Source organism: Anabrus simplex, chromosome 1, assembly GCF_040414725.1.
Source record: "Anabrus simplex isolate iqAnaSimp1 chromosome 1, ASM4041472v1, whole genome shotgun sequence".
Classification (NCBI taxonomy): domain Eukaryota; kingdom Metazoa; phylum Arthropoda; class Insecta; order Orthoptera; family Tettigoniidae; genus Anabrus; species Anabrus simplex.
In genome coordinates, this window is record NC_090265.1 from 865,879,104 (window position 1) to 865,896,272 (window position 17,169).

A 17,169-nucleotide genomic window follows, 5' to 3' on the forward strand; every position below is an offset into this window, starting at 1 on the left:
GTGGATTGGAATCGGGGTTGGATGTAGTTTTTAGGAATGATAGTTTCTCTGTGAGTTTCTTGCAATTAAGTTTATCAAAGTAATGTTTGAGAATTTTACAGTTTTCTTTCGTGTTTGTTTCTAGGGATCCATCCGTTCTTTGGAAGCAGAGGCTAGGAGGTTGATAGTCCTTAATATTTTCTTTGAAAGTTCTGTAAAAATTTCTTGTGTTATTTCTCTTGAAATCTCCCCCCCATTTCTTTTAGCCTGTTATTGTTGTATGTTTGTTTTTCTCTTGTGATTTCCTTTTATGATGGTTTCTGAACTAAGTGAAATTCCTTCCATGTTTCTGATGTTCTGTTAGTGCTGAACTTCTCCCATGCTTGTTTTCTTCTCTCAATGGCTTGATCACAAATTACGTTCCACCGTCTGTGTTTTCGTTTTCTAGAAGGTTGTCCCCAGTGTATTGCCTTCTGAACTGTCTTCGCAAGATCTGTCCGTGTGCCTGTTGAATGTCTATGAATTTCTTTAATGATTTTATCCCTGTTTATCTTCAAGTATTCTGGATCAGATTTGACTATTTTGTTCTGTCTTGGGATTGGCGTAATCTTAACTTGTAGTAAATAATGATCAAACTCGAAGAATCCTTTAAGCGTTCTGACATTTAAAATTACCCGTGTATTTTTCTTGAAAATGGCCACATGATCAATCTGGAATTCTCCCAACACTGTGTTGGGTGCTTTCCATGTTGTAAGATTTCGTCTTGGCTTTTGAAATTGCGTTGACATAATTTTAAGGTTAAAATTTTGACAGTATTTTGTGAGGTGTTCCCCATTTTTGTTTGTGTGAATTTCTTGTGGTTTCTTTCTGTTATGGTCATTTGTAAGTGCATATGCATTGATAATTGTGTATGCTTTATTACCTGATTTGAAGGAGAGTGTGGAGATATGTTCTGATATGGAATTTAAGTCTATGATGTTATCCACGACGCTTTTGTCTACGGCAAATCCTGTACCAATCAATAATGGTGTGCTTCTTCTGACAGCAGGTTTACCTTTGTAAATCCTGTAATTTTCTGTTTCAAAATGGTTTTCATCTATGAAGCGCGTCTCTTGAATGGCGAGAATTTTGATGTGAAATTTTTCTAGCATGTCAGTGAGTTGTTTTAGTTTTCCAAGTTTGAAGTGAGTGTTTGCATTGAGAGTGCCATTGTAATGTTTGCAAAGAAATTTTGAGAAGCTTCGACTCTTCTCCTCATGATGTTCCTGGTCCCCCAGAAACCTATGACCAGGAAAGTCCAGTGGGTTGACTGGGGCCTGAGGTAGCGGGTTTCTTTCCTTTTGTTCCATTATGATTACTTCAAGTTGAAGTTGGTTGTGAATTACAGACTTGATTGTTGAGATCAAGCCATATTTCACTGCCGCACCAACTAGATGAACAGACGCAGACCACTAGTCGCTGGATACCAGAACAGACTCTAGTGAATTTCTTGATGTTGTGTGTTTGGTCTGCGAGAACTGTTTTATTTCTCTTAAGTCCGCCAGTAAGCCAGTGAGGACCCCCCTATACGCCACCTGCAATGCGCCACTTCGGAGTATCACCTCTCCGCCTGCTACGACACCGTAGTAGGTTCATCATCACCAAGAGTCTGACCGTGGTCAGAGTTTGCATTTCCAGATGTAATCTGGAAAGGTTATAAATGAAATATGATATGATGAAAAATGAGATTGTGAAATGTGTTTGCTTCAAGATGATCTCCGGCTGTTATTTAACGGCATTGAGCCAACCTTGAGTTACAATTCTAAATGTTATTTACAAAAGTGAAGATGAGAGATGAAGGATGATTTTATGAAACTGTGAAGAAGGCTTTCTGCTTTATTTCATCCTAGTTGTTCAGGACTGGGAGTAGGCATTTCCTCCATACCTCACAAACGTTATGGTTTTTCCGCCAATATTCATTGAAAATATATTTTGAGGAAACGGAAATGATGCCATCCTTTAAAGTTGACACTCCGCATATTATCTATACAGGATGTACCAAAACTCGACGGCAAAAATTTAGGAATGGATTCCTCACATAGAGAGAAGAAAAAAAGTTTATGATAACATGGGTCTGGAAACGTATACTTACAGATTTATTGAACTTCTTGACACAAATTAATTTTAGTAATAATTTACATGTCCTGCATATATATATATATATATCTAGGCCTACAATATATCTCAGACACTATCTTATATGTTACAGATGTGAAAACTGGTACTTGGAATTTCCTGTAAAAGTAAAGAAACATATATAATTTGTTTTTGGAAAATCCACTTAAGGGAAACTGAAAAAGGGGGTGAATATTTAAAATGGGCATATCTACAGAACATCTCAAAAACTTAACATGTTACAGATGTGAAAAGTGGTATTTTTAATCTTTTAAAAATAAAGCAACATTTATTTTTTGTTTTTGGAAGAAACCACATAAGGGGGATGGGGTGAAAAGGACTGAAAATGGGGTTGAATTTTTAAATTAGGATAGTGATATATCAAAACTGAAGATGTTACAGACGTGAAAAATTGGTATTTGGAGTTTTCTTTAAAAATAAAGTAATACGTATTTCTTTTTCTCGGAAAATCCACTTAAAGGGGGGGGGAAGGAATAGAAAAATGAGTTGAATTCTTTGTATGAGGATGCTTATACCGGTATCTCAAAAACTAAAGATGTTGCAGAAGTGAAAATTGGTATTTGGAATCTCTTTTAAAAAGAAACAAACACGGATTCTTTTGTTTTTGGAAAATCCACTTGACATGGTGAAAGAATTGAAAAATTAATTGATTTATTTGTATGAGGGTACTTATATCTAAAAAATCTAAAGATATTACTGACGTTAAAACAGGTAAGTGGAATATCACTTAAAAATAGAGAATCATGCATTTTTGGTGGAAAATCAACTTGAGAGGGTGGGGAGTTGAATTCCTTTTATGAGGATAAATATACCTCAGAAATTGAAGATGTTACAGTCGTGATAAATAGTATTTGGAAGATACTTTATAAATAAAGAAACGCGTATTTTTTTGTTTCCGGAAAATTCACTTAAGGAGGAATGTGAAAGGAAGTGAAGAACGTTGAATTCTTTTATGGAGAAACATATCTAAAAACTGAAGGTTACAGACATGAAAATTGGTATCTGGAATCTCCTTTACAAATAAAGAAACACGTATTTTGGGGGGGGGGGGCGGATGAAGTTAACGGGCGGGGTGTGGGGTAAAAAATAAATTGTATTATTTTTACGAGGATACTTATATCTCTAAAACTAAAATGTGTTACAGACGTGAAAATTGGTATTTGGAATCTCCTTTAAATATAAAGAAACACGCATTTTGAGAGGGGACAGAAATCAACTTGGAGGGGGGGGGGTGAAAAAGGAGTTCAGTTCTTTTTTTTTGGAAGATACATATATCTCAAAAACTGAAGATGTTATAGTCGTGATAATTGGTATTAGGAAACTGCTTTATAAATAAAGAAACATGCATTGTTTTTCGGAAAATTCACTTAAGTGGGAGAGTGAAAGGAAGTGAAATAATTGAATTATTTAGAAACTTATATCTCAAAATCTGAAGGTTACAGACGTGAAAAGTGGTATTTGTAATCTCCTTTAAAAATAAAGAAAACACGCACTCTTGTGTGGTTGGGTGTGGTGATCAAATTAACGCGCGAGGATGGGGGCAGCTGAAAAAGGAGTTGAATTCTTTTCGTGAGGATACTTACATCTTAAAAACTGAAGATGTTACAGACATGAAAATTTGTATTTGGAATCTTCCTCCAAAGTAAAGAAATACCTATTCTTTTATCTTCGGAAAATCCACTTACGGGGGGAGGGTGTGAATGATTTGAGAAATTAGTTGATTTCTTTGTATGAGAATACTTATATCTCAAAAACTAACGATGTTACAGACGTGAAAATTAGTATTTGGAATCCTCTTTAAAAATAAAGAAACAGTAGTTTTTGTTTTTGGAAAATCGACTTATGGGGGTTTGAAAATAAGTAAAGAAGGAGCTTAATCCGTGTATGAGGATACTTATATCTTAAAAACTGAAGCTGTCACAGATGTGATATTTGGTATTTTGAATTTTCCTTTAAAAATAAAGAAATACGTAGGCCTACCTTTTGTTTTCGGAAAGTTCACTTAAGGCGGAGAGGGACGGAAAGAAGTGAAGAAGAATTTTAATTATTTTCATGACAATACTTATATCTCAAAACTGAAGGTGTTACATACTTACAGACGTGAAAACTGGTATTTGGAATCTCCTTTAAAAGTAATGAGAGACGTATTCTTTGCTTTCGGAAAATTCATTTAAGGGGCTGAAATGAATTGAAAAAGCGGGTGAATTTTTAAAATAAGTACCGGTATATCTACAGTACATGTCAAGAAAGTCCTTGGAAAGTCCTTTAAAAATGCAGGAACAGGTACGTTTTTGTCTTCGGAAAAGGCACTTAACAGGGGTGAAAGGAAGTTGAAAAGTGAGTTGAATTACTTTTTATGAGGATACATATATCTCAGAAAATGAAAATGTTACAGACATGGAAATTGGTGTTTGGAATCTCCTTTAAAAATAAAGAAACGTGTACTTCTTCGACTTGAGACAAGACTCTTTCTCACATGTACAGTTCTGTGTCGCATGGTCGTCTTAGCCCCAAAAGGCAATACCTCAAACATGATTTTCAAAGAGTTTCTGGGGTAAATGAAACTCTATTTTTCGGTTAGTTTTTATACTGTAGAGATTTTGAGATAATGTCTTAGTGCAGTGCCGAGAAACAATTACTTTTATCAAATTACATACCGTAATCGACGTGAGCGAAGCCGCGGGTAACTGCTAGTATTAAATAATACTCAGAAAACAAAAGTTGTAAATAAATTTAAATGTCTTGGTGAAATTGTCACTTGGAATGCTAATGAAAAAGCCTCCGTAGATAATAGAAATATAAAATTGAGACGGGCACAACAAATTACATTTCCAAGTCACAAAAGACAGTCTCTTTCAATTAATGCTAAATTTCGCCATTATACTTCCGTCATCAAACCAGAAGCAATCTATGCAAGTGAAACATTATTCAAACTTAATACCCGAGCAACAACAGATAAACTGCAGAAAGTAGATAGAAGAATTCTCCGGACAATTATTAATAAAAAACATCAGGTTGATGGCCAGTGGTGACTTTTACCCAATTCAGTAATTTACAAGGAAAGTGAATCAATTATTGACACCATGAAAAATGGAGGATTACATGTTTTGGACACATATACCCTTTGCCAAATTTTAGATTCATAAAACAGCTTTTTGACTTCTTTTGGAATAGTAAAACAAAAACTCCTTGGTTTAAAGAAATAAAAAATGGATTTGGATGAATTGAAAATTACTACAGAACAAATTGAAAATAGAGAAGAGAAGAAGATTCTAAACAACAAATATACAAAACTATCACTTACAACATCAAAACAAAGTATGTTATTGTACCGTACCCAGGGGTAATAACCCTCTAGGACGATGCCTCCATTCCTGTTTTGAACATCCGACTAACTCAGGTTTGGGCAGAGAGGTGGGTTGGTTGTCGTTGGGCAAGTCTAAAAATCGAAGTTTATCACTTAATTATAAGTATATGACAGGAAAATGGAGGTATAACTCGAATGAGAAACAATAATATGGGGTAGGATGAGTTTATTTATAAAATAACCCCGAATCATAAAATCAACATAAAATGAGATCAAATAATAAAAATGATAATAACATTATCTCAAAAATAAATTTGAAAAGGATATGGACATTAAAACGTTAATTGCTCAAATAATTAAATGCAAAAAGTAAGCTCAAACACAACATTAAATACTTGTAAACTTCAAATGACTTCTCAAGATTGTCCAAAATTCATGTTCATAATATTATTCATATGCGTATACTTGTACGTATTCGATTCGCATGGAGTAGCACGACGTTAAGTATCACATTGATACGGATTTAAATTCCGGAGAGTCGTCGCAAAAGTTAACATAGAAAGAAAATTAAGACGCAATGGGACAATATATGAATTTTAAAAAATACTAGTGGCATTTCCCTACGCTATATTTACAATGAACACAATATAAGCAAAGCATCTCAAATATTTACATCGGATTCGGAAAGGGAAATCTTACATACTACACTGATTCGACGTGAAACGCGGTTCACCAAAAGGATCTAGTGAGAACTAGATTGACCACCAACATTCACTCAGCACTCGGGCTGTTACCCATTTAACAACAAAACAACATATCAAAACAACATGAAATATCACAAAACACCATCCTGTAAGAGAAAAGATATATTATCCTTTATTAAACATGTGGAAAGCAATGGACAGCATTGCCTTCTTCTGCTGCATTTGCGCACCAGAAAGCGCGTTCATCCGTCACATACTTCCTGTTTTGCTGTGGGCTGAAAAGAAATGTTAGAACTCAATACTGCACTGAGGCTTGGTTACAGTTCGACAAGATTGTATTACGGAAATACCATCTCATTCACGCTGTATATGTAAACACGGCTGATGAGTAAACCTCTAAGGCAATCTCATATTTCCTCAACTGCACGGAAACTCACATACAATTTTGCTTCTTACTGGCATGCTATAATAATTTATCACACACATCAGACTCACTGTCCTGATATCAATTTCCCGTCAATTCTGATTCTCAATATTCTCTCAGAATACAATTACAGCACTATACTCACTGCACATAATCCTTATCACTTCATCAGGTATGCAATCGGCCTGCATAATCAACTTCATAAGTCAGCATGCATTAAATCCTCTTATATTTCTTACAATCTCATCAGCCTTTCTCATTATAAATCCAGATTCGATTTCCATACAGATCATTGTTCGAAAAAGTTTCCAACTTACATTGGAAGACTCCTTTCTCATTCAACGTTGCGATACAGCTCCACCCGTATCAGCTCCTGAAATAACATGCGTCATGCAATCTAACTGTTACTAACTTTCTAAGTGACAAACATTTGAATTTACTCTCAACGTAGCAAGTGTTTAACTCGGAAAGTGGATGATCTTATCAATCTAATCCTCCTATCTTTAACATACAAGAATATCGGAATAATATTAAGCTAATTAACATGCATCATGACACAAAAATAAAATAAATCCTAACAAGTCCCTCAATATCCCATCTAACTAATCGAAAAGAAAATAAAAATATAGAAATCACGCAGTCCCCTTCTATCCGTATTTACAGCATCAAAAATGTAAAATAAACACATGCCGTCAGGCAAAATTTACGTTAAAGAAAAATCCCTACACTAAACTTTACTAGTATTTTAAACATAATTCATATAACATGCCATTTAATTTAAAAACATCCGTCTTATCTTTGACGACTCTCTGGACATTGGCAACGGCTCACATCCTTGCCATGGTGATTCGGTTACTCCATGTTCTTCACTGCTTTAACACATGGAAACACTCTTCTTTCTTCTCTGGTCGGTGCCATCTTCTTGATGAAAGTTCCTGTACACTGCAACACAGAAGACTTCAGGTAAATGCCTCTTCACCGCTCTATTTGCACGTGCCGAATAAACCCTTGTTAGCTGTGAACTAAGCCAACATTTATCTGACAAACAAATACACGTAAAATTAATATCACTTGGGGTTTTATAAAGTTAGTTAGAGCGGCTCGCGGTTCGGTTGAAAGTTCTTCGCGAAACGCAACCGACACGAAAATGCACTACAGCTGAGCGTTTCTTCTTCACTTTCCAGTCTGCGGATTATATTATCGTCTATTACTCTGTTGTAAAACTTTGCGCCATAATGAAATCGGCAATTTAGCACTGCACCAGTTAATTCAGTAAACTTCACGACTAAGAGCACTGTTCTTGGTCGTAAAGACCATACACTGTTATGGATCTATCTACGTGGTAACATTCACGCACAAGTATCAGAGCAGTACCGAACAACGTTCACTTCCTGCGATTCACTTAGTCAGAGTGAAGCTCCCAAAAACTTGGAACGCTTGAGAAACTTGGCTAACGCCGTAGTAGCTATGGGATTCCCGCATATTTAAAGAAGCAACCAATCAGCGTGCTTGCTATACACAATGACTTTTATATTAATTAAAATGAACATAAAACACACTCCTGTTGACACAAAAATTACTCAGATTATTTCTATAGCGTATTCCTTATTATTTTACACTTTCCGTCTTGTGGAAATCCTTCAACTAACAGAACTAATTCCTTTGTAGGGATGTCTTCTTCATGCAAATGTCCATGTTGGTCAACCTGGGATTTTAATTCCGCGCGATCCAGGCTCCGTATTTGCCACATCCACGCGTTCTATTAGGCTGAATGGTCCTCTTGGCCAACGTCTTCTACACGTTCCATGATGTGCTAACTTCCGGTAATGCTAAGCCTTTCCCACGGTCCCGAGAAAGCATCGCGCAATATTCAGCGACTTTATGTCTCCATGGACTTCCGGTCTCAGCTATCCTGCGATCTAATACTTTTACCATGCCTGACTGAAATTTAATTCAATAAAATTATTTAATATGGCAAATATAAATCTGAAAATCTCTTATTGGCCGTCAGGATACTGAAATATGCAGTTGATGTCATCGTGCTTCAAGAAACACGTACAGCAGAACTACAGTTAAAGAGTAGGGGAAAATTCCAGGTTTTAATGTCGTAGCGTCTAACTATCATAAAAATTATGGCCTGTGACTCATGTCAGGAATGATATAACAAATTACCAATTACTTTCAGTAAACTCTGAGAATGACATTCTTACTACTACAGTTAACATTGAAAACTTGACAATAGTTAATGTGTACAAGCCACCAGATATTACTTGGCCTAATCCTCCTATACCTTCTTTGCAGTATCCTACTATACATCTCGGTCATTTCAACAATCATCATCATTTTGGGGGATATTACAAGGATGAATCTAATGGTGAAGTTCTTGTGGACTGGATGGAATCTGAAAATTTGAATCTGATTTTTGATGCTAAGGACCTGCCTACCTTTCAATCAGCTCGCTGGTCTTGAGGCTACACCCCAGATCATTGTTTCACAAATCGTCTTCATAATTCACACAATCAAGTTCGACGTATAGTGCTCAACGATTTCCCACATTGTCAACACCGACCTGTTCTCTTAAGGTTGAGATGTCTTTACCTGTTGTTCGATCACATCCTAAACCGAGGTGGACCTTCAAGAAATCCAACTGGACTGAATTTTCAAAGCAAACAGACTCCCATATAAGATGGATCAAACCAACATACAACAACTACAGCAGATTTGTAGGGGTTATAAAAGGTGCAGCCAGACGATGCATCCCTATAGGATATCGTAAGGAGTATATCCCTGGCTGGAGTTCAGAGAGTGAGGAATTACTACGAGAATATGAAATTCCGACAATGCAGCTGGTCTCCTCCAATCCTTGGATGAGAGTCGAAGAAGGATCTGGCATGAAACAGTGGAATCCCTAGATTACACCCATTCTAGCAGAAAGGCCTGGTCTATAATTAGGAAATTGGATTCTTCAGACCCTGCAACTAAGAGATCAAAAACAGCCATCAATCTGAATGATTTTGCTAATCATCTAATATCAGTTTCCAAAAACACAGAAGACAAGCGAACAAAAAAGGATATCAAATTAAAGTTGAACATAAAGAATACAGCAGCGCCGCAGTCTTCTGAATTCTCTACTCCATCTAAAGAAGGGTAAACTAAGCCGCAATAAAAAGTATGAAACTTGAAAAAGGTGCAGGATTTGATGGAATTTATCCTGAATTTTTGGCTCATTGCGGACCAGCCGCAATACAGTGGTTAACCTTCTTCACTAATATTCTGCAAACTGGAAACATCCCACCTCTGATGAAGAAAACAAAGATGACAGCCATACTGAAACCAAAAAAAGATCCATCTAAAGTGGAAAGCTACCGTCCAGTAGCACTTCTAAGTGTTACATATAAACTCCTTGAGCGACTGATCTACAATAGAGTTTATGAAACAATCAACAGCTACATACCTATAGAGCAAGCAGGATTTAGACCCGGAAGAAGTTGCAATGATCAAGTACTGTCTCTCACCACGTATATCGAAAATGGATATGAGAGGAAATCTGTAAGCGCGGATGCCTTTTTGGTTCTATCAGCTGCCTATGATACTGTCTGGCGAGGACTTCTTCTAAACTTTTAGGCCTTACTTAGCAATATGCTTAGTAAAAGGTACTTCCAGATCTACGCTAATAATGACAGAAGTAGAGTGTTTAATTTAAACGATGGTTTACCTCAAGGATCAGTCCTAACCCCCTTCTTTTCAGTCTGTACATATATGACTTCCCAGACACATCATCAAGAAAACTCATTTATGCTGATGACATTTGTTTGGTGACTCAGTACTCCAACTTTTATGATGCTGAAACTACTTTAGCCACTGATCTGGAAGCCTTGGATGTATACTTCAAGAAATGGTGCTTTCACCTAAATCCTCAAAAAACAGTTATATCTACATTCCACTTACGCAACAGGCAGTCTAATTACAAACCAGCAATAAAATTCCGAGGTCAAGTGTTGCCGTTCTGCAGTACACCAAAATACTTGGGCATAACACTTGACATAACTTTGACTTTTAAGCAACATCTCTCAAATGTAGCTGCTAAAGTAAAAACTAGAAATAATATTCTTCACATACCTGCCAACCCTTCCGATTTACCCGGAAACTTTCCGATTTTTAACTCATCTTCCGGTTTTCCGATTTATTTTTATTTCTTCCTATTTTTTACCAATATAACCTCCAGTATGGTCAGTACTCTTCCCCTAGGACGAATTCTTATGTGTTTGTGTAATTTCCGCAACCTCATTTTTAAGCATATTTACCGGTATTTGATGCTTTATTTCGCGGGCGGATCATCCGTCGGCTTCGTGTATCATATTTCCCGCTCACTACAGGAGCGTATGTGCTGTTTCAGGTGGGAATTCGGGACGGCAATCGTCTTACGAGTCAGAGAAGGTCATGCGCACTAGCGACCACTAGGGACTCCGTTGATCGGCATGAAAGAGTGAGTTTGTTATTGTGTGGTTCGCGCGCTTGTTTCTGTGCGTAGTTTCGGTGGAGTTTTAGACAACGTGTTTTTTCTTGCGGTTCTGTGTTTTCCCCCTGTGGAAATCATATGTTAATAATGTACGAGACATATTGATTTGTTTTGTATGTGGTAGTTTCGCGTATTTCAGTGCTTTTGTGTTGACCAGAGTTCATAATTTTAATGACTTAAATGTATTTCAGAGAGTTGTCTGTGACAGTTTGTGGTATTTTCTCTTCACATGATGACTACAAAACATAACAAACGTTATCTCCAAGTGTTCAGGGATACCTATAAAACTGAATTTCCGTTCATTTTACAGTCTAATAAAGGAAACTATTATGCATTTTGTTCCGTGTGTCGGTGTGATATTAATATCTCACATGGAGGGAAAACAGATATTGTAGCCCACAGTGTCACACAGAAACACAAAGATAGTGCTAGCTGTCTCGAAAGGAACAAAAAATTAAGTAATTTTTTTGTAGGTGGGAAGGAAGATGATGCAGTCACTCGAGCAGAATGTTTGTTCACGGCGTTCATTGTCGAACATAACCTTGCATTGTCTTGTTCGGACCACGCAGGGCCATTGTTCAGAAAGATGTTCCCAGATTCAGACATTGCGAAGAAATATGCGTGTGCTAGAACAAAAAGCATCTGCCATAATTAATGAAATGTCCCGTGATGCAGATAGTCAAGTGATTCAGACTTTAAAGTCTGAACCTTTTGCGATTTCAACTGATGGTAGCAATGATAAATATAGTAAGCTCTATCCTATCGTCGTCTCGTTTTTCAACAAAGAATTGAAAAAGATTGAAAATCGTTTGCTATCCATGGAAAATTTGGAAGGCAATTCTACTGGTATTAATATTGCTAATTTGCTCCTGGATGTTCTGAAAAGATATGACGTTCCGATGGCAAACTGTATAGCTTTTAGCGCAGATAATGCTCCTGTTATGATGGGAAGAAAAAACGGTGTTGCTGCTAAACTAAGAGAGCAGTGCGAAAACATTATTATTATGAGATGCCCATGTCATTTAATTAATTTGGCTGCCATGAAGGGTGCAGACTCCCTTCCTGTCAAAATTGATCAGATGCTAATTGATATTTATTATTATTTAGACAAAATCTCAAAGAGAAAAGATCATCTCAAAATGTATCAAGCTTTGTACCAAACTGATGTTAGAAAAATATTAAAGCATGTGTGTACACGCTGGTTATCCTTGGGGAAATGTTTGGAAAGATTGATTTCAGAGTGGGAGCCACTTCAGAGATTTTTAAGGATGAAGTAAAGCAGTCCAATGGCACAGACACATCTCTGAAGTATTTCCAAATTCCCAAACTAAAGGCACATGAAGATACCGAAATGGAACGTGGTCCTTGTGTCAGTAGAGTACAAGACCAAGCTTCTGTTATTTCTGGGAAAAGGAAGGCTAAGAATAGTTCATCCTCATCTGTGAAGAAAATAAAGGAGTCTAGTTGCACTGCCAGTATTTCACGAGAGGAGAGACTATTTCTTTTTCTGTCTTCAAACTTTAATAAAGCATTTTGCTCATTTCTGGCATTTATCATCCCTACATTTGAGAAAACTAATAAAGTTCTTCAGTCGCAAGCACCTCAGATTCATGTCATAAGATCAATGCTGACGGATATGTTGAGGGACATTCTGTGTAGGTTTGTTAAGCCAGTGGTTATAAAACAATATCCTACAGTTTTAGAAGTGGTCTATCACACGAGAGAGAATCAGAAAGCGGATGATGATTTAGTAATTGGCTGTTCAACATCTCGTCTTGTAGAAAATCTGGCACCTGAGGAGAAGAAAAACTTTTATTTGCACGTCAGGAACTATTTTATTGCAGTTTGTGATTATATTATTCATAAATTTAATTTGAATAGTGATGTTTTTGTTAATGCTCAAGTAGCTCAGATAAATTCTTTGCAGGCTTCTTCCTTCAATGCTGTAAAGTATTTTGTTTCAAAGTTTCCTGTTAGGCCTATATTGCCAGTGAAAGATGGTGAAGATGAACAAGAAGCAATGGATGCATTACAGTGCCAGTTTTGTGCTCTCCAAGTGGAGGATTTACCATTGTCTGTTGTGCAAGGAGAAAGAGTAGATTGTTCTTGGTCTGCTATAGGGGATATACGAGGTGCAGATGGGTGTTTCAAATATGATAGAATCGCAAAAGTAATGCTCTCAGTATTGACAATTCAACACAGCAATGCCGAGTGTGAAAGATTGTTCAGCCAGGTAAAAAAGACGAGGACACACTTCCGATCATCTCTGAATGACGAAAATCTCAGTAAACTGTTGGTGGTCAAAAAAGTCTAAGTGGAAAGTGTTATGAGCAGCAGTATGACAGTGCATTGTTGAATCAATGCTAAATAAGTAAACACAGCAGTCTCTGTATCACCTACATGTGTATATTCTTCACCATTTGGTAAGTTGTAGTCAGTTCTTGACTTATCTGTCTAAATGTTACTATTCGTATGTATGTGTCATAAATTAGAATGATTATTAGGTACGTTTTCTTGCAATCGTTTGTGTTTTCTTAGTTTAAGATTTTAAATGTAATGGTTAATTCGCATTGTAACTGTAGATATGTATGCCTTTTATCTTGTCCTCTTTTTACCGAGACCGTGGCGCAATACACTTGATGAAATCCAAGAATTAAAAAATCTTCCTAATTTTGATTTCTAAAAGTTGGCAGGTATGCTTCAGAAACTTGCTGGTACATCATGGGGAGCCAATACTCATTTTCTAAGATCAACAGCATTAGCCTTATCATATTCTGTTGCTGAATACTGCTGCCCCTTTTGGATCAATAGTGTTCACACAAAGAAGATCAATGTACAACTCAACCAGGCATTGCGCATAATCACGGGGTGCATTCGGAGCACGAACACACTATGGCTTCCTGTTCTCAGCAATATTCCACCTTATAGGTGTATAACTCTGATATAAGCAATGTTGATACTGATGATTATCTGAATAATGTTGTTGGTGGAAACATCCATGAATTTAAAATTCTGTATTTCACTTCGCACAAATGTTGCTAAACCATATGTCTGATGATATACTGCACCAATACAGGTATATCCAGGAAGGTTCTCCTTAAAGCATTGTTGCTTCTTATCTGCAGTATGCATTTCCTGATGTAGAAAGACATTGACATTATTATCTTGAAGAAGTTTTGATAGATAATAGCATTTTGAAGCACTGAATCTCCCAAAATTCACTTCAGAGGAAATGAAGAAAAGGTCCCAGATATCTTGCTAGCTGGCCCTTGGGTTTGCCAAGATATCACAAGGATTGTGTAACAGCCTGTGCATTGTTATTCGATTAGCACCACTCACGAGACACACACAGCTTAAGGAATGCTGTGGATGTGAATAATTTCATGCACTCATATTTACCTTGACAAAAAATACTTTTATGCAGAAAATAATGTTTGGAGTGTACATGCCTTGAGTTTTGAGATGTTATTCAATATTAAATATTTATTTTCACTGATTATATTTAGTGCCATCTACATTAATTTTATTTGAATTTTCTTGGTTTATGGTTTTGATGATACATGAATTGTTCTAGAACTGAATGCACGAATATTTTGCAGGAGAATATCGATCTACACATCCCAAGTCGCAATCGACTACCTTCTCTGAAGAAGGTAGAGCCCTCAGAGCAGTCATTGCATAAGACTACAAGACCATCTGTAAATAAATTTATGTGATTGTTTTATGTTCTTACACTAAAAATGTATCTAAAATGTGAAATCATAGTGGTTTGTGAGTATGTTATTTTATTTACTCCTGTATAACTCAATAACAAGCAAGTCCCGTCTCATAATAAGCTTTGTAGACCCTTAGCAGCCGTTGTAGGGTAGGGCTGAGTGTTGTACATTTAGCATTTGGATCACAGCACTTAAAAAGTCGATTCCCTTTCAGCTTTCATGAACAGGTATTTATAATGTAATTTGCCTATATGATGCCATCTGCTTGGTTTCAGCTTGCTCAGTTTTAGGTATGAGATAGCCTAATGTTGTATCTTGAAAGCAGGAACTACCACAATTATAACTAAGATATTCAGAAGCCTTAGAATATTCCATCAGAATGTAAATAGAGGAAATATTGTCTATCTGAGTACTTACAGGTGTGCTAAATGTAGAGAAGAGGGAAGGAAATTAAAGCTATTTTTTACGATGAACATGGTATTTTAATGGCATGAAGGGAACAATGGGTCAGTGCAAGATGAAATAGCTGGCAGATCTTCGTTACGATGAAGGCAGCATAAGGAAAAACATAACACTTCTCTTCTTTTCCACATCAGTTACTTTTTAAATTAGTATATATATTATTCCCAACAATAAATACAAATCATCAGGTGCATGATAACCGAGTATCATGATCACTGGCTTCTGACCAAGACAGCTGTGGTCCAATGTACGTGACATTTTTAAAATGCCACATAAAATGAAAAGCCACATCCCCGTGGTTTCGATTCCATGTAATTTGGATTTCGCGATATCAGTTGTCATTTAAAACTACATGCTTACTCTCATCATTATTGGTCATTTTATTATACTACTGCCAACGGCCGTAGCCGTGTTGAAACACCGGATCCCGTGAGTTCTCCGAAGTTAAGCAACATTGGGCGTGGTCAGGAGTTGGATGGATTGCCACGCGCTGTTGGTGGCGGTAAGGGAATGGAGGAGCGGAAAGGAACTGGCCACCCTACCGCACGTAAACTCTGGCCCAGGAACACCTCTGCGGAGGTTCGGAGCTGCCTTCGGGCAGAATAATCCTTACCTTACCTATTATACTACTGTATCTTCTTTTTTTGCTATTTGCTTCACGTCGCACCGAAACAGTTAGGTCTTATGGCGACGATGGGATAGGAAAGGCCTAGACATGGGAAGGAAGTGGCTGTGGCCGCCCATCATTTGCCTGGTGTGAAAGTGGGAAACTACGGAAAACCATCTTCAGCGCTGCCGACAGTGGGGTTCGAACCCACTATATCCCGATTACTGGATACTGGCCGCACTTAAGCGACTGCAGCTATGGAGCTTGGTAAAACCACTGTATCATATGAGGGAAAGAAAATATTCATATACTAGGTCAAGAAGCCTCCTCGGACCCAGTCATTCAAGAAATTGAAGAAAATACCTAAATCTCATTAAATCTTATTTTCATTTGTATTATTGCAAAAATGACAATCATTTCTGAGTTCTGATTTTTGAATTTTTGAGAAATTGGTGTATCATAAGGACACATTTGGTCTCAGGATGATAATAAATTGTACATTTTGGAAGAATACACAGGTATTGACTTTACATTGGTATTTAAATTAGAAACTAGAAACAAATTTATAACTTGTATAAATAAATTATAAAAAGACAAAAAGTCATCAAATCTTAAAAATAAAACTCAAAATCAAATTATTGTTCTTGGTGACAATAAAATTTTATTCATGGTGAAAGCATGTGTGCCTTTACATTCCATGGTACATCCTGAAGCAGTTCCTGTTTTGCGCAAATCAAAGCTGCACATTGCAGTTCATACATGATGATGATGATGCTTGTTGTTTTAAGGGGCCTAACATCGAAGGTCATCGGCCCCACAGCAGTTCATACAAAGGGCACGAGCATGACACTCGAACATCCTGAGTAGCGACACTGTAGTTCTTTCCAGCAGCTGACATTTCTGGCATGTGCAGGATATTCTTCTTCCAGAGAGAAGCTTATGGATGTGGGTCAGTAGCCTTACGCTTCTTGTTGGGACCAAATCACGAGTCGCAATAATAATCATCATCATCACTGCCCGTGTGTGCTTCTGAATCCAGCAAGAAATCTGCAATAGTTTCACAGAATATGAGTGTGTCATTAACCGGACGATATCGTTTGTGCAAGGACGTTTGATCCCGTCTGTACTCCATCCATGATGCAGCTTTTGCTACATCGAACAAATTGAATGTTAGGCGTACAGTCTACGTCTTTGTTTTAGCACACAACCTCAGTCCAAGAAGTCCACGAACATAAAATTTGGCAATAGAGCTAACTTAAAAATAACACTGCCTTAT

General features: G+C 37.0%; 1 protein-coding gene across 1 annotated transcript in view; it reads left to right on the forward strand.

The window, feature by feature from the left end:
• The window catches only part of LOC136857307 (dynein regulatory complex protein 1), a 256,632-nt gene extending 240,190 nt beyond the window's left edge, over window positions 1-16,442 (forward strand). Inside the window, exon 18 of the mRNA XM_067135886.2 lies at window positions 14,708-16,442. Within this exon, the coding sequence (XP_066991987.2) occupies window positions 14,708-14,824 (117 nt within the window). The 3' untranslated portion in view covers window positions 14,825-16,442. The remainder of the gene's footprint in view (window positions 1-14,707) is intronic.
• Window positions 16,443-17,169: the final 727 nt, after the last annotated feature.